At 41.3% G+C, this 27,091-nt stretch overlaps 1 protein-coding gene across 1 annotated transcript in view; it reads right to left on the minus strand.

Annotated features, from left to right (window-relative positions):
* Nucleotides 1–20,255, minus strand: part of slc12a1 (solute carrier family 12 member 1) — a 98,587-nt gene extending 78,332 nt beyond the window's left edge. Inside the window, exons 1-3 of the mRNA XM_034194196.1 lie at nt 19,945–20,255; nt 11,286–11,429; nt 1,692–1,767 (exon numbers count right to left, since the gene is read on the minus strand). Of these exons, the coding sequence (XP_034050087.1) occupies nt 1,692–1,767; nt 11,286–11,429; nt 19,945–20,214 (490 nt within the window). The 5' untranslated portion in view covers nt 20,215–20,255. The remainder of the gene's footprint in view (nt 1–1,691; nt 1,768–11,285; nt 11,430–19,944) is intronic.
* Between the last annotated feature and the right edge of the window lie 6,836 nt (nt 20,256–27,091).

Raw genomic sequence — 27,091 nt, forward strand, 5'->3', positions numbered from 1 at the left:
TCGAAAGGGCCGGGGGTTCCAGTATCTGGTGGACTGGGAGGGTTATGGTCCCGAAGAGCGCTCCTGGGTGAAGAGGAGCTTCATCCTGGACCCGGCCCTCCTGGCCGACTTCTACACCCGTCACCCGGACAAGCCTGGTCGGGTGCCAGGAGGCGCCCGTTGAGGGGGGGGTCCTGTTGTGTGGGCCGCTGAAGAGGAGGTACTGCTGGCCCACCACCACAAGATGGCGCCCTGCTTGAAGTGTGGGCTTCAAGCACGGGAGGGCGTCGGAGCGACCAGGAGTGACAGCTGTCACTCGTCATCCGTACCAGCTGTCACTCATCCACTACTCATCACCACCACCATAAAGGCCGGACTGCAACTCCACCTCCCCGCCGAGAAATCAGCTACCATTCAGGTAACCTTCTCTGCTGTAATTATTGTTGTCCAAAACATTGTTCTGTGTGCAGCCGTGTTCCTGCGGGCTCTGTCGGAGGCTGGATTGGCGGACAGTGAGAGGACGACGTTCTTCGCCTCTCACTCCATCCACGAAAGAGACCAACAGGAGCTGCACGGGTGAAATTGTTGCTGGAGGTGGAGGTTCTCCCTCCTAATTGTATACAGACTGTGGGATTACTGAGTGTGCGAACTCACACTCATCAGGACTGTCTCTGTTCTCTGCCAGCAGTACCGGGTCTGACTGCTGAAGACAGCGGCCACCTGGGGCGCAGGGCTTGGCGGCTCCGGTGTTCTTCAGCTTCATTGGTGGTGGAAGCTGTGTGGGATCCGGCTCTTCTCTCGCCAGACGTCTTCTATCGTCGAGCCTGCCCACACGTCACCTGGTGTATGATTGACAGTCACCATATTGTTATTGTCTGTACGTCGATGTGCGATTCACAACATTAAATTGTTACTTTTGGCTTATCCATTGTCCGTTCATTAACGCCCCCTGTTGTGGATCCGTGTCACGACACTTTCACAACAGACTACATATTATTATACATATTGGGGCTACATATATTTATTAGATAGAAATCCTGCACATAACTGAATTGAGTTCATCCAATGCATCATTTTTTTTAATTTTATTTAATTTTATTTATTTATTTATTTTGTTTTTGAGTGTAGGAAAAACTTATTTTTCAGTGAATATTAAAGTTTGATACTTTTTAATAGGGTTCCCAATATTTTAAACATCCATTCACTCATTTTCTACAGCCTATCCTTGGATGCATTTGCCAAAGGTCAAGGTACATGCTTGACAGAATGCAAGTCCATTGCTGGGCTGATATGTACGGGCAGATATTGATTTCCTGTCAACTTGACTGGCAGTCTAAACTGACTGTCTAAAGCTGGAGTCACACTGGAACTACTTAAACTGATTAGTAATGGATTAAAACATTTTTTCCAGTGGCAAAAATTTGCTAATCTGTTAGTTTCTGGTGGATACGAGGCAAGTGTAGGTTTTATGTATTGACTGACTGATTTGTGTGTGTGTGTGATGTGGTGATGATGGTGCTGTAATGGAAGGACATTATGAAAGTTTGTCCAAAAAAGCAGAAGTTAATATCAATTAATAAAAATAAAGTGTTTTGTCAGCCTTACAGCTGAAAAAGGTTTATCAGCAATAACAACACAAATAATATAAATACATTGATGACAAACTTATACATACTTGTATTTTCCATTCGGGCAGCGTGTATGTCACTCACCCCAGCCAGCCTGTCCGAACACCCAGGACAGACGGATGAACAACATGACACCCCAGATGTTCAACATACATCTTACCTGTGGACAAAAATATACATATGAGCTACATGTATGCACACTCAGAAAAAGAAAAAAAAAAAAATCTCACTATTGCTGGTGTTAATCCTCTTTTGTTGGATTTATGGAACAAACTTATTTTTTAAAGTTTTAATTAAGTCAGTTACTTTATTTCAAATAAGGTTAAGGTTAACGCAACAACTTTTCATTGAATCAGTACAACCTTTCTAAATAAAACGGATTACACAGTCAACACAGCTAGTTTTGTCCCCCTGTTGATGTCGCATCCCCATGAATCGTTTTCAAAGTTGATGTTTTGTATAAAGCACAATTTGTGTGCATAGAAGTCACAAGGTCATGAGGACTACATGTGTTTTTACGCTAACACTTATCTTACAAGTGACCTTTCACACCACGCATGTAAACATGTCGCACATAAAGATTAAATTAGATTAGATAAAATAGAATTTTATTGATCCCTTAGGAAGATTCCCTCAGGGAAACTGAGGTTCCAGCACCATTGTATAGCAGCACACAGGGTAAGAAGTACACAGAGTATCAAAAGTGAAAAAAGAAAAACAGTTTGCAAATAAAAATATAAATACGCAATATAAATACCAGACATGCTGATCATAATCCTGTCTTTGGGCAGAAAACATCAGGTCATGATTGGTCACTTGTGCATTTATCAAGCAAACAAAAACCCTCTCTGGAAGTTGCATGAGTCTCCACCGTCCCTGTTAAAGTCCTGAAAGGATGCTTAGTGCAGCAGATAACTGAAACAATCCTGCAAATGGTGATAGGAACACCATATTTGGACAAATACTCCCTAGACATTACTATTGTGAAAAAACTGAATGGACACTTGAAATTTCAGTAGGCAGCCAGGTAGGGGTCAATTGAAGAATTACACAAGGGTCAAAAGTTAAAAGATGCTCCAATCATATTAAAAACTACACCACAATATTTGTCTGATCACAAATATTCCAAAAAGGTATAGTTTGGACTATCTATGACGGAATGTTATGGAGCTATGGGGTAAAAACAGCAAAAATGGTGACAAAGGTTACTTTCAGTTTGTACAGGGGTCAAAAGTTGAAGTGCTTCAATTTTGAAGCAAATGCATTGAGAACAATGCACATTCTATTCCAAATCAAAACATGAGGAAAAAAATGATCAAATTTGTTATTACTTTAGAGAAAGTGAAGAAAAAGGAATATTAGGCTGTTCAAAAAATAGCATCTGCACTTTTCTTTACCAACTCAAACATTTACTGTATAAAATGAAAAATGCTCAAAGATTTATCTTTCCTGTGAATCACTGAGTATTTAGTTGTATAACCACTGTTTCTGAGAACCGATTCACATCTGTGTTACATGGAGTCGACCAGCTTCTGGCACCTGTGAACAGGTATTCCAGCCCACGACGACTGGACTACATTCCACAGTCCCTTTGCATTTCTTGGTTTTGCCTCAGAGAGACACTATTTTTGATGTTTGATGATTTTTGACTTTTCTATTGGATTAAGGTCCTGGGATTGGGCTGGCCACTCCATAACATTAATCTTATTGGTTCTGAACCAAGATGCTGGTCGCTTGCTGGTGTGTTTGGGGTCGCTGTCTTGTTAAAACACCCATTTCAAGAGCATTTCCTCTTTGGCACAAGGCAACATGACCTCTTCAAGTGTACTGATGTCTTCAAACTGATCCATGATCCGTGGTATACGATAAATAGGCCCGACACCATAGTATGAGAAACATCCCCATATCATGATGCTTGCTCCACCATGCTTCATTGTTTTGTGGCTTGAATTTAGTTTTTGGGGGTCAAACTATCTGTGGCCCCTAGATCCCAAAAGAACAATTTATCTCTTAGGCCAGTCAATGCGCTGTGTGGCAAATTATAAGCTCTTCAGCATGTTGTATTTTGCAAGAATGGGACTTCGTGGGAGCTTCTTGTCCATAGCTTGTCTTCACATAGGCATCTTTTAATTGTTAGAGTACTTACAAGTAACTTTAGACCAGGGGTCAACAACCCTGTTCCTGAAGAGCCCCTGCCCTGCAAGGTTTCCACATCTACCTACACAGTAAATTTTGCAGAGTAAAATATACTCCGTCAGGATAGCATTTGGTCCCAGTCCAAATAGAGTTAAATACACTCTATTATAAAGGGAAACCAGCGCTGCCGTCTTGTCAGATCACATTTTTCAACTCCAATAAGAGTCATTCACTGCATGATCTTTTTCTGTTTCCAGGCAGCACTGATAATCTTCTCCTTGATGGTATATTTCAGGAATTTCACAACGACAGCCTGCTGGGGCGCGTCGTCGTTTGGTCTCTGGCCCAGGGCTGTGTGTGCGCGCTCAATCCCCAGCTCTATGACAACCGCGCTCTCAGCCAGCTCGTTTTTTAGTAGGCTTTCCACAAAGTGTATCATAGAAGTTCTCTCAACGCCCTCTTTAAGAGAATAAATATGAATATTATTTTTATGTGAGTGGCCTTCAAGCTGAGTGATCTTTTGACTTCAAATCTTGCTGAGTTTTCTGCTATTTCTTTATTGAGCAGCCAAATATTCCTTTTTATTCACTTTCTGTAAAGTAATAACAAATGTGATCAATTATTCTTTTTTTAAACAATATATTTAGTATCCCTCCTTTTTTTACAGACATATAAGACAAGAAAAACAGAAAACAGCAAAAAATAATACAAACAATAAAAACAAACAAACCCAAATCAACAGAAAAAAACACATTCCAATCAGAGGGAGCAGAAAACATTAAAGCTTTCTTTTCTGTTTCAGTGCAGACATGAGGTACATGAAAGCATAACATGTCATTCAAGTACTAAGAATAACGACTTAGAGCTCAGAAGTAAACTGGTAAAATAGATCGGCACCAGCCCATAAGAGTCTTGTAAACCAGTGTCATCCAATATGTATATCGCCTTGCAGTCAGAGAGGGAATGCCAGCATTGGCATACAACTCACAGTGGTGTGTGAGGCGGCTACAACCAGTAAGGAATCTCAAGGCACAATGATACAAAGGGGTCAAGCACTGCAGACTGGTTGAAGCGCGCATATATACGACATCACCGTAGTCCAGTACAGGCAAGAGTGTAGCAGTAATCAGGAGCTTCCAGACATTTGAGGAAAAACATGACATTTCTATAAAGGAAGCTGAGCTTCACCCTTGATTTGGAGATCAAGTGTTTAAGATGAACTTTAAAAGAGAGCTCCATGTCAGTAGTTAGTCTACTGACTAGCTCGAGAATATTACCTTGAGCAGTTTTAATTAATGATATGTTCTCCAAGGAGACATGTGACTTTGAGAATATGTGTCTTTGACTTGAATTTTACAGACAGCACTGGTTTTATGTTGCATGTATTTGGAAAGAGGATGGGGAATTGTTATGTTATCCTGCAGATACTCATGTGGAGATAATTGTCATTTGGTGTTTTGCCAATACCCCTAATGAAAAGTGGTGTGTTGGAATCACTGGAAGAGTTTTAGTTTGGTGCTTATGTTTTCACTTCAAGTTGTCTGTTTCCAAAGTATTTGAATGAAATGGCAGTGAAGAAAAGTTACTGACAGTCACAGTTTGTCTTTCTAATGCTCTGCTGATCTTAGCATAGTCATATTCATGAAAGATCTTATAATATGAGCATTGAAAATGTGATTCCACATATATCAGAAGAGGGAAATCATAAAACTGAACTCTTCCAACGATTTTGTACATGTGCTGTAGTGCAGCTATCCATTGCGTTATCAGCAATGACAATTCTGCTTGCCTCTACTGGTGGTTGGCTCTCACTGCGGTATTGTATCACTTCCTGTTCCGGAGCACAGCGGTGTTTTTCTGTATCTGTTAGCTGTTTAATCTGCGCAGTTAGATTGATCTAGTTATCTAGATTACGATTTGTTTCCCAGTGTAATCTTTACGTGCCTTAACTAAAGCACTCCTTCTGCTGAATCACCTCTAAATTATTTACACATTATTCACTTTGCGTGTTTTTAGGAATCCGCTAGCTTAGCGTAGCTACTAGCTCTTAGCCGATTTAGCATGGCGGCTTCTCCTGTCTCTCCCGCACTTTTCTGCTCTGGGTGTGAAATGTTTAGTTATTCCTTGGCCTCCTTTAGCAGTAACGGTACTTGTAATAAGTGTAGCTTATTCGTAGCTTTGGAGGCCAGGCTGGGCGAATTGGAGACTCGGCTCCGCACCGTGGAAAATTCTACAGTTAGCCAGGCCCCTGTAGTCGGTGCAGACCAAGGTAGCTTAGCCGCCGTTAGTTCCCCCCTGGCAGATCCCGAGCAGCCGGGAAAGCAGGCTGACTGGGTGACTGTGAGGAGGAAGCGTAGCCCTAAACAGAAGCCCCGTGTACACCGCCAACCCGTTCACATCTCTAACCGTTTTTCCCCACTCGACGATACACCCGCCGAGGATCAAACTCTGGTTATTGGCGACTCTGTTTTGAGAAATGTGAAGTTAGCGACACCAGCAACCGTAGTCAATTGTCTTCCGGGGGCCAGAGCAGGCGACATTGAAGGAAATTTGAAACTGCTGGCTAAGGCTAAGCGTAAATTTGGTAAGATTGTAATTCACGTCGGCAGTAATGACACCCGGTTACGCCAATCGGAGGTCACTAAAATTAACATTAAATCGGTGTGTAACTTTGCAAAAACAATGTCGGACTCTGTAGTTTTCTCTGGGCCCCTCCCCAATCGGACCGGGAGTGACATGTTTAGCCGCATGTTCTCCTTGAATTGCTGGCTGTCTGAGTGGTGTCCAAAAAATTAGGTGGGCTTCATAGATAATTGGCAAAGCTTCTGGGGAAAACCTGGTCTTGTTAGGAGAGACGGCATCCATCCCACTTTGGATGGAGCAGCTCTCATTTCTAGAAATCTGGCCAATTTTCTTAAATCCTCCAAACCGTGACTATCCAGGGTTGGGACCAGGAAGCAGAGTTGTAGTCTTACACACCTCTCTGCAGCTTCTCTCCCCCTGCCATCCCCTCATTACCCCATCCCCGTAGAGACGGTGCCTGCTCCCAGACTACCAATAACCAGCAAAAATCTATTTAAGCATAAAAATTCAAAAAGAAAAAATAATATAGCACCTTCAACTGCACCACAGACTAAAACAGTTAAATGTGGTCTATTAAACATTAGGTCTCTCTCTTCTAAGTCCCTGTTGGTAAATGATACAATAATTGATCAACATATTGATTTATTCTGCCTAACAGAAACCTGGTTACAGCAGGATGAATATGTTAGTTTAAATGAGTCAACACCCCCGAGTCACACTAACTGTCAGAATGCTCGTAGCACGGGCCGGGGCGGAGGATTAGCAGCAATCTTCCATTCCAGCTTATTAATTAATCAAAAACCCAGACAGAGCTTTAATTCATTTGAAAGCTTGTCTCTTAGTCTTGTCCATCCAAATTGGAAGTCCCAAAAACCAGTTTTATTTGTTATTATCTATCGTCCACCTGGTCGTTACTGTGAGTTTCTCTGTGAATTTTCAGACCTTTTGTCTGACTTAGTGCTTAGCTCAGATAAGATAATTATAGTGGGCGATTTTAACATCCACACAGATGCTGAGAATGACAGCCTCAACACTGCATTTAATCTATTATTAGACTCTATTGGCTTTGCTCAAAAAGTAAATGAGTCCACCCACCACTTTAATCATATCTTAGATCTTGTTCTGACTTATGGTATGGAAATAGAAGACTTAACAGTATTCCCTGAAAACTCCCTTCTGTCTGATCATTTCTTAATAACATTTACATTTACTCTGATGGACTACCCAGCAGTAGGGAATAAGTTTCATTACACTAGAGGTCTTTCAGAAAGCGCTGTAACTAGGTTTAAGGATATGATTCCTTCTTTATGTTCTCTAATGCCATATAACAACACAGTGCAGAGTAGCTACCTAAACTCTGTAAGGGAGATAGAGTATCTCGTCAATAGTTTTACATCCTCATTGAAGACAACTTTGGATGCTGTAGCTCCTCTGAAAAAGAGAGCTTTAAATCAGAAGTGTCTGACTCCGTGGTATAACTCACAAACTCGTAGCTTAAAGCAGATAACCCGTAAGTTGGAGAGGAAATGGCGTCTCACTAATTTAGAAGATCTTCACTTAGCCTGGAAAAAGAGTCTGTTGCTCTATAAAAAAGCCCTCCGTAAAGCTAGGACATCTTTCTACTCATCACTAATTGAAGAAAATAAGAACAACCCCAGGTTTCTTTTCAGCACTGTAGCCAGGCTGACAAAGAGTCAGAGCTCTATTGAGCTGAGTATTCCATTAACTTTAACTAGTAATGACTTCATGACTTTCTTTGCTAACAAAAGTTTAACTATTAGAGAAAAAATTACTCATAACCATCCCAAAGACGTATCGTTATCTTTGGCTGCTTTCAGTGATGCCGGTATTTGGTTAGACTCTTTCTCTCCGATTGTTCTGTCTGAGTTATTTTCATTAGTTACTTCATCCAAACCATCAACATGTTTATTAGACCCCATTCCTACCAGGCTGCTCAAGGAAGCCCTACCATTAATTAATGCTTCGATCTTAAATATGATCAATCTATCTTTATTAGTTGGCTATGTACCACAGGCTTTTAAGGTGGCAGTAATTAAACCATTACTTAAAAAGCCATCACTTGACCCAGCTATCTTAGCTAATTATAGGCCAATCTCCAACCTTCCTTTTCTCTCAAAAATTCTTGAAAGGGTAGTTGTAAAACAGCTAACTGATCATCTGCAGAGGAATGGTCTATTTGAAGAGTTTCAGTCAGGTTTTAGAATTCATCATAGTACAGAAACAGCATTAGTGAAGGTTACAAATGATCTTCTTATGGCCTCGGACAGTGGACTCATCTCTGTGCTTGTTCTGTTAGACCTCAGTGCTGCTTTTGATACTGTTGACCATAAAATTTTATTACAGAGATTAGAGCATGCCATAGGTATTAAAGGCACTGCGCTGCGGTGGTTTGAATCATATTTGTCTAATAGATTACAATTTGTTCATGTAAATGGGGAATCTTCTTCACAGACTAAAGTTAATTATGGAGTTCCACAAGGTTCTGTGCTAGGACCAATTTTATTCACTTTATATATGCTTCCCTTAGGCAGTATTATTAGACGGTATTGCTTAAATTTTCATTGTTACGCAGATGATACCCAGCTTTATCTATCCATGAAGCCAGAGGACACACACCAATTAGCTAAACTGCAGGATTGTCTTACAGACATAAAGACATGGATGACCTCTAATTTCCTGCTTTTAAACTCAGATAAAACTGAAGTTATTGTACTTGGCCCCACAAATCTTAGAAACATGGTGTCTAACCAGATCCTTACTCTGGATGGCATTACCCTGACCTCTAGTAATACTGTGAGAAATCTTGGAGTCATTTTTTATCAGGATATGTCATTCAAAGCGCATATTAAACAAATATGTAGGACTGCTTTTTTGCATTTACGCAATATCTCTAAAATCAGAAAGGTCTTGTCTCAGAGTGATGCTGAAAAACTAATTCATGCATTTATTTCCTCTAGACTGGACTATTGTAATTCATTATTATCAGGTTGTCCTAAAAGTTCCCTAAAAAGCCTTCAGTTAATTCAAAATGCTGCAGCTAGAGTACTGACGGGGACTAGAAGGAGAGAGCATATCTCACCCATATTGGCCTCTCTTCATTGGCTTCCTGTTAATTCTAGAATAGAATTTAAAATTCTTCTTCTTACTTATAAGGTTTTGAATAATCAGGTCCCATCTTATCTTAGGGACCTCGTAGTACCATATCACCCCAATAGAGCGCTTCACTCTCAGACTGCAGGCTTACTTGTAGTTCCTAGGGTTTGTAAGAGTAGAATGGGAGGCAGAGCCTTCAGCTTTCAGGCTCCTCTCCTGTGGAACCAGCTCCCAATTCAGATCAGGGAGACAGACACCCTCTCTACTTTTAAGATTAGGCTTAAAACTTTCCTTTTTGCTAAAACTTATAGTTAGGGCTGGATCAGGTGACCCTGAACCATCCCTTAGTTATGCTGCTATAGACGTAGACTGCTGGGGGGTTCCCATGATGCACTGTTTCTTTCTCTTTTTGCTCTGTATGCACCACTCTGCATTTAATCATTAGTGATCGATCTCTGCTCCCCTCCACAGCATGTCTTTTTCCTGGTTCTCTCCCTCAGCCCCAACCAGTCCCAGCAGAAGACTGCCCCTCCCTGAGCCTGGTTCTGCTGGAGGTTTCTTCCTGTTAAAAGGGAGTTTTTCCTTCCCACTGTAGCCAAGTGCTTGCTCACAGGGGGTCGTTTTGACCGTTGGGGTTTTACATAATTATTGTATGGCCTTGCCTTACAATATAAAGCGCCTTGGGGCAACTGTTTGTTGTGATTTGGCGCTATATAAAAAAATTGATTGATTGATTGAATTCCCAAATTCACAATGTCTAATGCCATGACTTTTAAAATCATTAACTCTTTAGTAAACTGACATTGCAAAGAAAGCAGTTAAAAGAAAACATTTATTTAATTTATTTATTTATTTGGGAGAACCACGATCATCTAATGTAAAAACTGCTTAAATAAGAGCTAGCCAAGTTAGCTTGACTAGCTATTATTGGTAGCCCATCTGGGCTTTCCAAGCTATTGAGTTTAGGCCTTCCAAAGATACGAAGAGTAAAAGAATAATTTTGAAGTGAATACATTTGGACTGCCTATTTTTTTAAAAATTAAATCTATTAGGGTGACCATATTTTGATTACCGAAAACTAGGACACTCGGCCCGGTAATGAGATACTCAAATGATACTCGAATTCTGGTCAATTTAATGGCCCAATGAAAACAATGAAAACCAGGGCATTGTCCTGGTCATTGGGGAGGTGATGGTCTAGTGGTTAAATGTTGGGCTCAAGACCAGAGGATCCTCGGTTCAAATCCCAGCCTGACTGGAAACTCACTAAGGGCCCTTGGGAAAGGTCCTTAATCCCCTAGTTGCTCCTGGTGTGTAGTGAGTACCTGGTATGGCAGCACCCTCACAACGGGGTGAATGTGAGATATTATTTATAAAGCCCTTTGAGCATCTGATGCAGATGGAAAAGTGCTATATAACAGTCCATTCATCATTTATGTACCATTGTCATCACTTTCTAAAAACAACCCAGGACGGTCAGGACAGGACGTGAAAACAGAACATGTCCTGGGAAAACAGGACATTTAGTCACCCTAAAACTATATAGAACTGTTTGTGGAGCAGTTTATACTCTGAGCAGTATTTTTGAATATTCAATTACTTTATGTGGCAAGCTAGACAAAGCCACTTTAGACAAGGTTTGTTGTTTGCTGCCCAGACATCACTGGGTTTTAGCACAAATTTACTTTAAATCAAGTTTGCAAATATGACTAACTCACTAAGTCTTTGATCTGGACAGATTGCAGACATTACCTTCTATAGTGTGACTGCATATAACTCAAACTAACTTTGTGCTACCTGTCTAGACACCAAAATTATTCTGTTCCATGACCCATCCAAACTCACCAGAACACCCCTTATCCAGCCAAACTTTACGCCTCCGGTCATGTTTTCAGGTTGCATGACAGACTCTGCATCCATAGAAGGAGTTCCGGAGCTCCCCTCACCATCATCGTCCACAGTGTCAGGCACAGAAATTGTGCCATTCTGCTGAAAAATAAGATAAAAAAAGATAACAAGGACAAAGAAACATGCACATATGTGCTGAGGGACAAACTATAACTTGCTTTTGGTTTGAACATTTTTAGAGTTAATTTGGATATTTATTTATTTATTTTGGACAAACTTACTACTCATTTTCATATTCATGTTAAAAATGTATTAAATATGATAATGCAAAAACTATTTCACTGATTTATATGATTCTCAGGTATAAAGTATTCTAAAATAAATCATCTGCTGCTTAGATTAAGCATTGGGCTGACTAGTCATAATAACTGACTACAACTAGCTAGTATCCAACGAGTCGACTAATTTTCTTTGAGTCAGATAGTCGGATAATTCAGATTTTCCTGTAGTTATCAAAAGCAAAACCAGGGTCCAGAGATTGTTTTTCCAGGGCAGAGCTCAAGGTCAAACCAAATGTCAGTATCTGCCAGGAGCCAGCACTCCCTTCAAAGGGATTTGAATAAATATCTTGCATCTAGTAATGCTACAAATATTGTTTCCATATAGTTCACTGTGTTAGTGATGTGCGTTGAATTTGTAGTTCTATGTTTTTTTAAATTAAAGTCATTTTGGAGAGTCACTGCTTAGAACTGAACTTATGAATTTACTATGAAGATTAGTCATCAACAAGTTGTCTAATTGAGATGTAATGGTTTTTATTACTCACCCTATTCCTACTTAAGCCCATAAGTATATTTCACAATTGACTAAATGAGACCATTTTGAGACTTTTCGAAACCTTACTGTGTCTTTTATATGCTGACAAATGCCTTCTGAATACTAAATTTGTGTTTTTGCTGGATTAACCAAATGAACAGACACATTTCTCGAGCTGAACTCTGATTTATTTAGCACTGTTGCACAGTTTACTTAATGAAACCACTGAGTAAGTTTACTCTGATTTCAAGGGCATTATACTTAATGCTGCATAAAGAACACAAGTGAAATACTCCAAAATAAATAATTAAATAGCAGCAGCAACAACAACAACAACAACAAAAATGACACCAAAAAGTTAAAAAGGCGTTATAGTAGGTCCCACAGGCATTATGGCAAACATTTTGAAAATAAAGTGTTATGGCATCACTGGGAAGTGATGCTCCCTGCATTCCAGTAAACTCAGTGCTCTGTGCTCATTTTTGTGCATGTTGAGATGTTTGCCTTTGTCTTGTCTTTGCAGTAATGCACTGGAGAGAACTTAGAATGAGAAAGGAGACCAAGTCATTTGCTTTGACTGAAGGCTGATAGAGTGTTTGCAGAGACATTGCAGTGTTGTGTGTCTGTCCTTGAAATCAAAAAAACAAACTGACCGAAAGCCCAAAACATATGCAATTTTTATTTTCTATGACGATCCATCCTGATACATATATATATGTGTGTGTGTGTGTGTGTGTGTGTGTGTGTGTGTGTGTGTGTGTGTGTGTGTGTGTGTGTGTGTGTGTGTGTGTGTGTGTGTGTTTGCTGGGGGGAGTAAAATTCATTTCATTTGTTTTATTCATATCCATATCTATTCCTAGTTTTAAGGCCTGCAACACATTCCAAAAAATGTTGGGACGCGAAAGCATTTGCCACTTTGTAATGTTCCCAGTCTTTTTCACCACACTAAAAGACATGTTAGCATCGAAGATACCAAGCAATAAAGCATTTCAGGTGTTTTGTCCCATTCTTGGGGCAACTGTTTGTTGTGATTTGGCGCTATATAAATAAAATTGATTTGATTTGATTTGATTCTTCCTGCAAAAACGTCCTAGGGTCCCTTCACAAAGTGTGAATAAGTACAACTCAGGGCAAAAGTCGTTGGAGCAGCTCGTATGAGCGCACCATGAAACATTGCGCCGACGGGCAGGTGTGCACGAGGCCGCTGTGATGGTTCATGCACGTGGGAACACAGTGCCACCAGCTGCACAATGTGGTTACACATCGCACAGCTGCTGTGAAGAAAAATAAATTAAAAAATTTAGAAATACATGCTGTAACAGTTTTATGCACACGGGAACACAACAGCTTTTGTAACCACATCGTGCAGCTGCTGTGAAAATTAAAAAAATAAAAATTACATGCCACCCACGGGAAACGAACCCACGCCAAAAGCTCTGATTACCAGTCAGAAACTTTACCACTGAGCTACACTTGCTGTCCTGTGATAGCTGCTGCGGGAAACTTCCTCATATCAGGAAGGACATGGACATATATATAAAAAAAAAAAAACGCACACCAAAACATGGCATTTTATTGAATCCCTCTTATCAAGCAGGCAATACAAATATGATCTGTCTGTTCCTCTGTAGATGACCCATGGTCACAGACATACAGTCATGAAATGACATGAATGATGAAGCAGTTCGCTCTTATCATGTCCACATCTACTGGTCCAGTGCGTCCAGCTGGCCATGCGCGCGTGTTCTGCCCAACACACGTGTCTTGTGGACGATGCGCCGCAGGACTGATACCACATCATGTGGAACAGAACTCACGTGGGTGGTGTGACAGTCAGATCACCTGTTGTGTGTTATGATCTGACGGTCTGTTTCAACCTGGGAGCAGCCTGTCAATGTGCACGTCGTTCACGCGCGTGCCCGCTGCAGCCTGTTGCCACAGCGATATATATTTTTATTTATGTCCACGTGAGGACAGCAAGCAGGCACACGCGCATCAGAGTGGGCAGTTGTTAGTCCATGTCTGTCCAAACACAGCACGTGTTGTCCCACTGGGATGTCCAGATCGACAGATCTCCACAGCTGCTTCTGTCGATGGCCACACCTCCTGTCAGTTCAGCGCACACACCAACATGTCAGTGTGTGTGTTTACAAAGCCACACTCGTGGGGCACTTAAACAGATTTCACTGTCAGCACAACAGTGATTGTCTGCTGACTGCTGTTGTGTTAATAGTGCGAATGGCCACACATTTTATAAGTGCCATGCAAGTGGTGTTAGCTGTTCATGTGTCACATGGAATTTGGCCGACACCTGCCGCGAGAGGGATCGATGGGCTCGCACAGTGCACACTTTGTCTTTCAGCTGCTGGTGTGCACAAATAGTTGTGGCAACAGGTTTATGAGGCAGCTGTGATTTTACAAGTTTTGCACACAATTCCTACTTCATGTGCACTTTATGTGCAAATCATCCAAATTCACATATGTGTGAATGGGCTCTTAAGGTGTGCAACAGTACAGGGACAATGTTGTTGCAGTTTATCTATTGGGGAGAGGTCAAGACTGCAGGCAGGCCAGTCCAGTTTCTGTAGCCTTTACTTTTGCAGCCATGCCTAGTGTAATTTGTGCAGAATGTGGTTTTGTATTGTCTTGTTAAAAAATGCATGGACGTCCCTGGAAAAGATGTTATCTTGAAGGCAGCATATGTTGCTGTAAAATCTCAATGTTATTTTCTGCCTTAATGCTGCCATCACAGAAGTGCAAATTATCATTGCCAAGGACATTGACATAAACCCACACAGTGACAGACTCTGGCTTTTGGAATTGTTGCTGATTACAGTCTGGATGGTCCTTTTTATCTTTTGTCTGGAGTATACGGCCACCTTTTCTTCCAAAAAAGATCTGGAATACTGATTCATCTTGACCACAATACAAAGCACAATACACATTTCCACTGTGTTATGGTGCAACTGAGGTGCCTCCAAGCCTAACAGTAATATCTGGACAAGGTTAGTGTAAGATTGTATTTAAAGATTACAATAAATTTATCATGCATTTGTTGGCAAATAGGAGGTGCTCTGCCCATATGTGCTCTTCAAAGATTCAGTTGTTTGTGGATAATGCAGTGGTACCAAATCATAATTACAATTACCTGCTGACATCACCTGTTTGAAATAAGATTAACATATCAATAACAATAACATGTTGTTCTTAAATGTGTAACTTTAGTAACTTTAGTAACTTTTGTATAACTTTGCAAAAACAATGTCGGACTCTATAGTTTTCTCTGGGCCCCTCCCCAATCAGACCGGGAGTGACATTTTTAGCCGCATGTTCTCCTTGAATTGCTGGCTGTCTGAGTGGTGTCCAAAAAATGAGGTGGGCTTCATAGATAATTGGCAAAGCTTCTGGGGAAAACCTGGTCTTGTTAGGAGAGACGGCATCCATCCCACTTTAGATGGAGCAGCTCTCATTTCTAGAAATCTGGCCAATTTTCTTGGATCCTCCAAACTGTGACTGTCTAGCGTTGGGACCAGGAGGCAGAGCTGTGGTCTTATACACCTCTCTGCAGCTTCTCTCCCCCTGCCATCCCCTCATTACCCCATCCCTGTAGAGACGGTGCCTGCTCCCAGACAACCAATAACCAGCAAAAATCTATTTAAGCAAAAAAATTCAAAAAGAAAAAATAATATAGCACCTTCAACTGCACCACAGACTAAAACAGTTAAATGTGGTCTATTAAACATTAGGTCTCTCTCTTCTAAGTCCCTGTTGGTAAATGATATAATAATTGATCAACGTATTGATTTATTCTGCCTAACAGAAACCTGGTTACAGCAGGATGAATATGTTAGTTTAAATGAGTCAACACCCCCGAGTCACACTAACTGTCAGAATGCTCGTAGTACGGGCCGGGGCGGAGGATTAGCAGCAATCTTCCATTCCAGCTTATTAATTAATCAAAAACCTAGACAGAGCTTTAATTCATTTGAAAGCTTGTCTCTTAGTCTTTTCCATCCAAATTGGAAGTCCCAAAAACCAGTTTTATTTGTTATTATCTATCGTCCACCTGGTCGTTACTGTGAGTTTCTCTGTGAATTTTCAGACCTTCTGTCTGACTTAGTTCTTAGCTCAGATAAGATACTTATAGTGGGCGATTTTAACATCCACACAGATGCTGAGAATGACAGCCTCAACACTGCATTTAATCTATTATTAGACTCTATTGGCTTTGCTCAAAAAGTAAATGATTCCACCCACCACTTTAATCATATCTTAGATCTTGTTTTGACTTATGGTATGGAAATAGAAGACTTAACAGTATTCCCTGAAAACTCCCTTCTGTCTGATCATTTTTTAATAACATTTACATTTACCCTGATGGACTACCCTGCAGTGGGGAATAAGTTTCATTACACTAGAAGTCTTTCAGAAAGCGCTGTAACTAGGTTTAAGGATATGATTCCTTCTTTATGTTCTCTAATGTCATATACCAACACAGAGCAGAGTAGCTACCTAAACTCTGTAAGGGAGTTAGAGTATCTCGTCAATAGTTTTACATCCTCATTGAAGACAACTTTGGATGCTGTAGCTCCTCTGAAAAAGAGAGCATTAAATCAGAAGTGTCTGACTCCGTGGTATAACTCACAAACTCGTAGCTTAAAGCAGATAACCCGTAAGTTGGAGAGGAAATTGCGTCTCACTAATTTAGAAGATCTACACTTAGCCTGGAAAAAGAGTTTGTTGCTCTATAAAAAAGCCCTCCGTAAAGCTAGGACATCTTTCTACTCATCACTAATTGAAGAAAATAAGAACAACCCCAGGTTTCTTTTCAGCACTGTAGCCAGGCTGACAAAGAGTCAGAGCTCTATTGAGCTGAGTATTCCATTAACTTTAACTAGTAATGACTTCATGACTTTCTTTGCTAACAAAATTTTGACTATTAGAGAAAAAATTACTCATAACCATCCCAAAGATGTATCGTTATCTTTGGCTGCTTTCAGTGATGCCGGTATTTGGTTAGACTCTTTCTCTCCGATTGTTCTGTCTGAGTTATTTTCATTAGTTACTTCATCCAAACCATCAACATGTTTATTAGACCCCATTCCTGCCAGGCTGCTCAAGGAAGTCCTACCATTATTTAATGCTTCAATCTTAAATATGATCAACTTATCTTTGTTAGTTGGCTATGTACCACAGGCTTTTAAGGTGGCAGTAATTAAACCATTACTTAAAAAGCCATCACTTGACCCAGCTATCTTAGCTAATTATAGGCCAATCTCCAACCTTCCTTTTCTCTCAAAGATTCTTGAGAGGGTAGTTGTAAAACAGCTAACTGATCACCTGCAGAGGAATGGTCTATTTGAAGAGGTTCAGTCAGGTTTTAGAATTCATCATAATACAGAAACAGCATTAGTGAAGGTTACAAATGATCTTCTTATGGCTTCGGACAGTGGACTTATCTCTGTGCTTGTTCTGTTGGACCTCAGTGCTGCTTTTGATACTGTTGACCATAAAATTTTATTACAGAGATTAGAGCATGTCATAGGTATTAAAGGCACTGCGCTGCGGTGGTTTGAATCATATTTGTCTAATAGATTACAGTTTGTTCATGTAAATGGGGAATCTTCTTCACAGACTAAAGTTAATTATGGAGTTCCACAAGGTTCTGTGCTAGGACCAATTTTATTCACTTTATACATGCTTCCCTTAGGCAGTATTATTAGACGGTATTGCTTAAATTTTCATTGTTACGCAGATGATACCCAGCTTTATCTATCCATGAAGCCAGAGGACACACACCAATTAGCTAAACTGCAGGATTGTCTTACAGACATAAAGACATGGATGACCTCTAATTTCCTGCTTTTAAACTCAGATAAAACTGAAGTTATTGTACTTGGCCCCACAAATCTTAGAAGCATGGTGTCTAACCAGATCTTTACTCTGGATGGCATTTCCCTGACCTCTAGTGATACTGTGAGAAATCTTGGAGTCATTTTTGATCAGGACATGTCATTCAAAGCGCATATTAAACAAATATGTAGGACTGCCTTTTTGCATTTATGCAATATCTCTAAAATCAGAAAGGTCTTGTCTCAGAGTGATGCTGAAAAACTAATTCATGCATTTATTTCCTCTAGGCTGGACTATTGTAATTCATTATTATCAGGTTGTCCTAAAAGTTCCCTAAAAAGCCTTCAGTTAATTCAAAATGCTGCAGCTAGAGTACTGACGGGGACTAGCAGGAGAGAGCATATCTCACCCGTGTTGGCCTCTCTTCATTGGCTTCCTGTTAATTCTAGAATAGAATTTAAAATTCTTTTTCTTACTTATAAGGTTTTGAATAATCAGGTCCCATCTTATCTTAGGGACCTCGTAGTACCATATTACCCCATTAGAGCGCTTCGCTCTCAGACTGCAGGCTTACTTGTAGTTCCTAGGGTTTGTAAGAGTAGAATGGGAGGCAGAGCCTTCAGCTTTCAGGCTCCTCTCCTGTGGAACCAGCTCCCAATTCAGATCAGGGAGACAGATACCCTCTCTACTTTTAAGATTAGGCTTAAAACTTTCCTTTTCGCTAAGGCTTATAGTTAGGGCTGGATCAGGTGACCCTGGACTATCCCTTGGTTATGCTGCTTTAGACGTAGACTGTGGGGGGGTTCCCATGGTGCACTGTTTCTTTCTCTTTTTGCTCTGTATGCATCACTCCGCATTTAATCATTAGTGATCGATCTCTGCCCCCCTCCACAGCATGTCTTTTTCCTGGTTCTTTCCCTCAGCCCCAACCAGTCTCAGCAGAAGACTGCCCCTCCCTGAGCCTGGTTCTGCTGGAGGGTTCTTCCTGTTAAAAGGGAGTTTTTCCTTCCCACTGTAGCCAAGTGCTTGCTCACAGGGGGTCGTTTTGACCGTTGGGGTTTTTCATAATTATTGTATGGCCTTGCCTTACAATATAAAGCGCCTTGGGGCAACTGTTTGTTGTGATTTGGCGCTATATAAAAAAAAAGTTGATTGATTGATTGATTGATTAAATTCTTTTTAACGTCATTGCTACCTTTAAATTGCTCCCCCACTCATCCCAATTTATTTTTGGAATGTGTTGCAGACCTGAAATGCAGAAATGGATGTATTCTAACAAATAAAACAAGGTTGACTACACAAATCATGGGTAATCCATCAATCTTGGGTGTATATATATATAGAGAGAGAGAGAGAGAGAGAGAGAGAGAGAGAGAGAGAGAGAGAGAGAGAGAGAGAGAGAGAGAGAGAGATAGATAGATAGATAGATAGATAGATAGATAGATAGATAGATAGATAGATAGATAGATAGATAGATAGATAGATAGATAGATAGATAGATAGATAGATAGATAGATAGCTCTCTCTGTATTCTTAACTCATTTATCTCTGTGTTAATCTCTATGTAAAAGGTTCTCAGTTCAAATCCCACCCCTGCCTATTCTCCACTATACAGTTACAAGAGGAAGAACATCTGGTGTGAAACCTGTGCCAAATCAACATGCGGCTCCACCTTGGATCTGCTGTGACGACCGTGAATGGTAAAATAATGGCGATGCCGAAGGGACTTGCTTTTATCTGTGTTAATGAACTAGATGAGTGAAATCGCTGTGGAGCAATCAGGGTTGTTGAAACAAAGACAGAATCTGTGAGTTGTGTTTTAAACACAAACAAGAAGCCAGGTGGAACAAACGTTCTTCCATACGTCCAGTCACTGACACTCACAGTAAAAGAAAATGAAATGGGTCCACAAGTGGAGATGCTGTATAGTTGTCAGTGATGAAGCTACATTCACCCCCAGCCCCCACTGACAATTACAATCACTCACCTTTTGAAACACATCATGGAGCTCCTGTAGAGATGGTCGCACAGCTCGATGGCCACTCACACTGCCTGCATTACGGTAGAAGTCAATATGGGGCACTCGGTCCAACGTATCATGACCAAAGGCGCTGGCCACTGACGGTCGAATCGCTCGGTGTCCCTCATCTGAGTAGTTATTCGAGAAAGAGGTCTCCACATAAAAACGTGGGTCATCCGGTGTTGTATCAAATGCTGGGTTAACATTCCCCTGACCTTGAGACTTGAATCTCTCCATCAGGAATACTGAAGTAGGGTCTCAGATTTACACAATCAAGGATAAATCATCACTCATCCAACAATTTTTAAGGAGACAAATGCCACGTCACCTGGTATCGTTATGGTGGCCTTCCTTTATACCCTGCATCCCACTGGCAGCCAGCTATTGGCCAATTCTTTGGATCAACCCTCAGACAACTGAACACGGGGTGTAAGATATGCCCTTGCTCCATCCTCAGGGAAACAAAGGCATTGCTTAACGATTAACTAAGTCATAAACACCTAAAGTGAGATAAAGGCTCCCATTGCTTGAGTTCTGGAGAATTGATTACTAATATTATTGTGTGAAGTGCAAAGCAGCAGCACACGTTGTACCGCAGTTCAGTTTATGAGGCCATAGGTAGTATTTCCTCACACCTATGGACCTTGAATGGTCAAGAAACATCCTCGTGGAAGTTCCCACTGAAAGAAAAGCGAAGCAGGAACATTTTCAAGGTTACAGACCCTTAATAGCATGTTGTGATTGTTCAGAAAGCATAAAGCTAGTGTGTTCATATGGGATAATTCTAACGGGTGATGAAAAATACTATATTTCTCTACAATCATTAGAACTTGCAATACTGCATACAAGGAGATCCATATCTGTGGCTTATACTTACAATATTGATGAAAGTAGCATTTACTACAAAGCGTTATGAGTTAAAGTTTGGATATCGATGTTCTAACAGTCAAATTCATAAGAAAAATGAGAGTTAATGAGATAATGGATTACAGGAATGTGCCAGAGGCATTTCTCTACGGGTAAATGGCTTCTAATGTGCCTTTAAAATACCTCTTAGCAGGTAAACTTCCTTATTACTGATACACCATGGTGATTTATGCACTCAGTGAAACGGTAGTCCAATGACATTAAGTGTGTCCTTGATTGTCCTTGATTTCTCAAACTGAGAAAAAAAATACAAATACATAACTATGCTCACACCTTTACGTGCAAATTTTAAGATGGGTTGCACAACGCTTATCACAGTCGTAACGCAGTGTTGCTATGATTTTCTTCAACAAAGAGGCAGTTTGAGTCGCACAGTGGAGAGAAAATTTCCACACAGAATGTCATGACAGCTGCAGTGCACCTTTATCTCTCCTTGTATATCACGCTTACGTTTATATCACAATGCAGCAGGTCAGTTTAGCTGCTTAGAGTGACATAATTCATGCGTCACATACTGTGCTGTAGTTAGAGTGCGGTTGGATCTAGCATGCAGTGTTTTTCAGAGGTAAAATGCTCAATCCACAGAAGTACTGCAGGTGCTAACACTTGTACACGTAACATGAGAAAGTAGACAACAAATGTTGACGTTCAATGATATCCAAAGGACTCAAAAGATGAAGAAAAAAGATCTTTTGGTAGTATTTAGCTCACTGCAACATAAAAAAGGAAATTTAGTGCAAACATGTAGAAACCAGCAGACACACAAGGCTGTAGTAAATAATAGGTGTCAAGCTAGCTAAAAAGCTAGCGCAGGCGCAAATCATCTGAAGGGAATATATTTGTTCTGCCAACTGTGTTGTCTTAAAATCAACCATAAATTAGACAAACATAATATTGACACACTTTATACAAGGTCTGTTAGAAAAGTATCGGACCTTTTTATTTTTTGCAAAAACCTGATGGATTTGAATCACGTGTGCTTGCATGAGCAAACCTTGAACCTTCGTGCACATGCGTGAACTTTTTCACGCCTGTTGATTGCATCATTTCCTGGTAAGCAGCCTTTGTGTGAGGACGTGCAGTGCGCTCGGTGGATTTTCATTTCAAGGAAAAAGACGGAACGACTGGAGCAGCGCTGCATCAAATTTTGCCAAAACTGGGCGACAGCCAGGTGGAAACCATTCGGATGATTCAGACGGCTTTCGGTGACGATCCTGTGGGCATCACACAGATTAAGGAGCGGTACAACCGGTTTAAAGATGTCCGCACAACTGTGGAGAGTGTGCCGCGCTCCAGTCGACCATCAACACACTGAAATGACCAGATCATTTCCAAAGTGAACGCTGTGGTGATGCGGGACCGTCGTGTGACTATCTGAGAAATTGCAGAAGAGGTGGACATCAGCACTTTTTCGGCACATTCCATTGTGACAGAAGATTTGGCCATGAAAAGAGTGGCGGTGAACTTCATGCTGCTGCTAACGGCAGAGCAAAAGCACCTCCGTGTTGAAGTCTCACAGGACATGCTGTGACATGCCCACCTCTTCCACAATTTCTCAGATAGTCACACGACTGAAAAGTCACCGAAAGCCGTCTGAATCATCCGAATGGTTTCCACCTGGCTGTCGCCCAGTTTCTGGCAAAATTTGATGTGGTGCTGCTCCAGTTGTTCCGTCTTTTTCCTTGCAATGAAAATCCGCCGAGCGCACAAACATGTCCTCACACAAAGGCTGCTTACCAGAAAATGATGCAATCGACAGGCGTGAAAAAGTTCACGCATGCGCATGAAGGTTCAAGGTTGGCTCATGCAAGCACACGTGATTCAAATCCATCAGGTTTTTGCAAAAAATAAAAAGGTCCGATACTTTTGTAACAGACCTCGTACATAGGTTGAACAGGATTGTGCTCCACATTTAGCTAACCTTGCAGCTATCTCAAAGGACAAGCAATAACTATAGTTCATTAATGAACCACAATAACAGTACATTTGTTATCGACGAAGGTATGTTTTTGCTTGTATTTTTCGTCAGAATTGAAGCTCATTATTATTAAGGCAGCACTACAGCTCATATTATGAATTATTTATAAAATTAGAATTTATTTGGTGAAGTATTTAATTTAGTTCAAAGTAGAAGGTGTGTGTGTGTGTGTGTGTGTGTGTGTGTGTGTGTGTGTGTGTGTGTGTGTGTGTGTGTGTGTGTGTGTGTGTGTGTGTGTGTGTTGCCATGTGAGATGTTAAAATGCACACACTGGGAGCAACTTGGAGACCTTGCTCATGGGCACCTTGACCGAGTTTCAGGTCTAATGGGAAATCCTGTGGTCAGCAATCTAACCTCAGTACATCAATCTCTAACTTCTCCAAGTCTAAAAACACTTTACAGTCAGAGAGCCGCAACACAAGTATGCACTGGTGCCACTTTTCGTCACATCCACCGCACCACCGAACCGCCTCAGGTCCCAGCCATCCTTCTGCCGCAGGCAGGTGAAATGTGGGTGCATCTTTGGCCTTCTCTACTGGGGTTCTCAACACTAAGGGCTCCTTCGCACAACACAAAAGACACAGAAACTGTAAGAAAATCCGCAAGAAAATCTGCGAACCAAACACAAAATGGGGAACCACGAAACATTCAACCTGCTGTCGTGAGGGATGCACGGTCGCACAGGCGTGCACGACACACCGGCGATGGTTTCGTGCACGTGCACGAGCATGCACAAACACAGTACGAGCAGCTGGAGCATGTGGAACCACGTCGCACAGCTGATGTGGAGAAAAAGAAAAAAAAACAACTGTCTTTTTCTTTATGTAGCTTTATGTTGTAGTAGCCAGTAAATTGCATTATTTTGCATGGATGTGTTTTCTTTGAGTTGGCGCTACATTATTAGATGGAATCCAATCCAATGAGTTGGTTTTTCAATTCAATTATGGGCAGGCTTTCCATCTAATAAATATATGTCGACCCAACTAAATTAAATTAAGTTATCTTGCATGGATGTGCTTTATTTGATTCAATAATGTGCAGGAAATTACGTGCAGGAAATCCTGCACATAGTTGAATTGAGTTCATCCCATGCATCAGTTTTTTGAGTGTAGGAATTATCCTTGCAAGCACCTTCCCTGGCACAAAAAGCAGTGTAATATCCCATATGACCACCATTTCCTTTCCAGAGTGGAAGAACCAGTCTCCCTTCTTTCAGTACACTGGGGATGACTCAGTCTTTACTGAGTCATGTTTTTGTACATGAAAATTCAGTAAGGTATGTCTTCTATAATACATTCCAAATCTAAGGTAGAACTCTGCTAGTGTATACTAAGGTATATCTAAATATCTAAAAAAAGAAGAATAGAATAGAAGAGTAGAATAGAGTAAAGTAGAGGCACTTAGGTGCCTGGTCTTGAGAACCAGGGATGGTAGGTTGAAAAGCTTTTTTATCCCATGGGAACTCTCCCTACCCAGCCAAGCGGCTCAAGAAAATGGATATATCATAATCATATATCATAAGACATATCATAAGAAAATGGATATCATGTATATACGTGATATTTACATAATAAGGGTAATAAACAATATATAAAGAAATACAGTTACTACATTATATTATAGGGGTTAGCTTCTAAAACCTAAATATTAATACAGGAGAAAATTGTAGTATACGTATACTTGGTCTGTAGACAAGTAGTAAAAAGTTAACCGTGCTAGCTTACTATAGGAAGGAAAAATACATATTCTATATGCTATCTAATGGAAACCCTAAACTTGGTACTATATGTTGATATCTATTAAAGAACCCATAAACTGAAGAATCATTAAAAATCTGCACCATGTAAAATAAAAATGTAAATATCAAAATAAGCTAACTATAGTTAGAAGAGCTACCGTTAAATTTGCCGTTAATAAGTCAACCGTACTAGCCAACAAGATAAACAGAGCCAGTAACTAGCGTATAATGTATAATAGCGTAGTTTAACCCTACAATAACGGTATTAACAAATACATATAAAATAAAATGCAAATACAAAAATACAAATACATATACATGATCAACATTACCTAACATTGCCATTGAATAAGAATTTGTAACCACAATATGCAAATATTCATCTGTTGAGCTATGCAGTGAGTGTAATGTGCAATGAAGATACAGGATATATAAAAATGATCTCTTATGTGGATATGTAAAAATCGATATTGATTTTTACATATCCACATAAGAGATCACTTTTATTTATGTGTTTAATAAATGCCAAGAAAAATATGTTCAAGGAGATTAGTTCATAGTCACCGATAGTCTTTGATGAATTAAGAGTAAATAATTAGGCAAAAATATTTTTCTAATCACTAATCTTTAAATACACTTTGCAGTGCAGGTGTATAATAATTAATTACTTTTATAAAGCATTTGATCATGGGAAGGTGGCTAATCATTGACGTGCCTTTTCCTTTCCACAGAGGTTTTCATAATATTTGTGGAGAAGCTGAGAATTGGCTTAAAAAAAAAGACTGAGCACAGATTTCTGGTTTGATAAGAGGACTCTGAGGGTCGTAGCTCATTTTACAGAGAACACAACAAGAGTCGACATCTCGGGAAGAGTTCACACTTTGCTGTCAACCGCAACGCTGTGAAAAACAAACAATTTTTCTACCAAAGCTTCTATATAAAAGCTGAGACCTGAAACAGAGCTCCTTTTGATAAATAATGAAACATACAGGCTACAACACCCACAACACTGCTGAATATTTAATGATTGCTTCGGGCTACTAATTGTACATCATAGCTGTTTAAAGGCATTCGAGCAGCTTCACTGATTCAATGGCTAAGACATATTCAGGTCTTATCACAGCAAATCAAGGACATATCATGTGAGGTCCGAAGACCACAAGCGATAAAATGACTAATTGATAATAAATAGACTCCCCCTCTAGCTGCCACCTTATCGTGGTGGGGGAGTTTGCGTACCAGGATGATCCTAGGAGCTATGTTGTCGGGGGCTTTGTGCCCCTTGTAGGGTCTCCCAAGGCAAACAGGTCCTTCGTGATGGGTCAGACTAAGGGCAGTTCAGAACCTCCATGACCAGTAAAAAAATCAAGGACCGAGACGTTGCCAGGTATGGCAGAGCCGGGGCCCCACCCCGGAACCAGGCCTGGGGTTGGGGCTCGCGCGCGAGCGCCTGGTGGTCGGGCCTTAGCCATGGGGCCCGACCGGGCTCAGCCCGAAAGAGCAACGTGGGCCCGCCTTCCTGTGGGTTCACCACCTGCAGAGGGGGCCATGGAGGTCGGGTGCAGAGAGGATTGGGTGGCAGTCAAGGGCGGGTGGCCCGGTCCATGCTCACAGCCCCTGGCTGTTAGGACCTGGAATGTCACCTCGCTGGGGGGGGAAGGAGCCTGAGCTTGTGCGGGTGGTTGAGAGATACCGACTAGAGATAGTCGGGCTCACCTCCACGCACAGCTTGGGCTCTGGTACCCAACTCCTGGAGAGAGGCTGGACACTTCATTTTTCTGGCGTTGCCCATGGGGAGAGGCGGAGAGCTGAGGTCGCATTGCTTATTGCTCCCCAGCTCAGTCGCCATGTGTTGGAGTTCACTCCAGTGAACAAGAGGGTCGCGTCCCGACGCCTTCGGGTCGGGGACAGGTCTCTCACCATTGTCTCGGCCTACGGGCCGAGCGGCAGTGCAAAGTACCCGACCTTCTTGGAGTCCCTGGGAGGGGTACTAGATAGCGCTCCGACTGGGGACTCCATTGTTCTCCTGAGGGATTTCAACGCCCACGTGGGCGGAGACAGTGAGACCTGGAGGGGGGTGATCGGGAAGCACGGCCTCCCCGATCTGAACCCAAGTGATGTTCAGTTGTTGGACTTCTGTGCTAGTCACAGTTTGTCCATCACAAACACCATGTTCGAGCACAAGGCTGTCCATAAGTGCACGTGGCACCAGTACACCCTGAGTCGGAGGTCGATGATCGACTTTGTAGTCATATCATCTGACCTTCGGCCACGTGTCTCTTACACTCGAGTGAAGAGAGGGGCAGAGCTGTCAACCGATCACCACCTGGTGGTGAGTTGAATCCGCTGGCAGGGGAGGAAGCTGGTCAGACCTGGCAGGACCAAATGTATCATGAGGGTCTGCTGGGAATGACCGGCGGAACCCTCTGTCAGCGAGGTCTTCAACTCCCACCTCCAGGAGAGCTTCTCCC

This window comes from Thalassophryne amazonica, chromosome 2 (genome assembly GCF_902500255.1).
Source record: "Thalassophryne amazonica chromosome 2, fThaAma1.1, whole genome shotgun sequence".
Lineage (NCBI taxonomy): Eukaryota > Metazoa > Chordata > Actinopteri > Batrachoidiformes > Batrachoididae > Thalassophryne > Thalassophryne amazonica.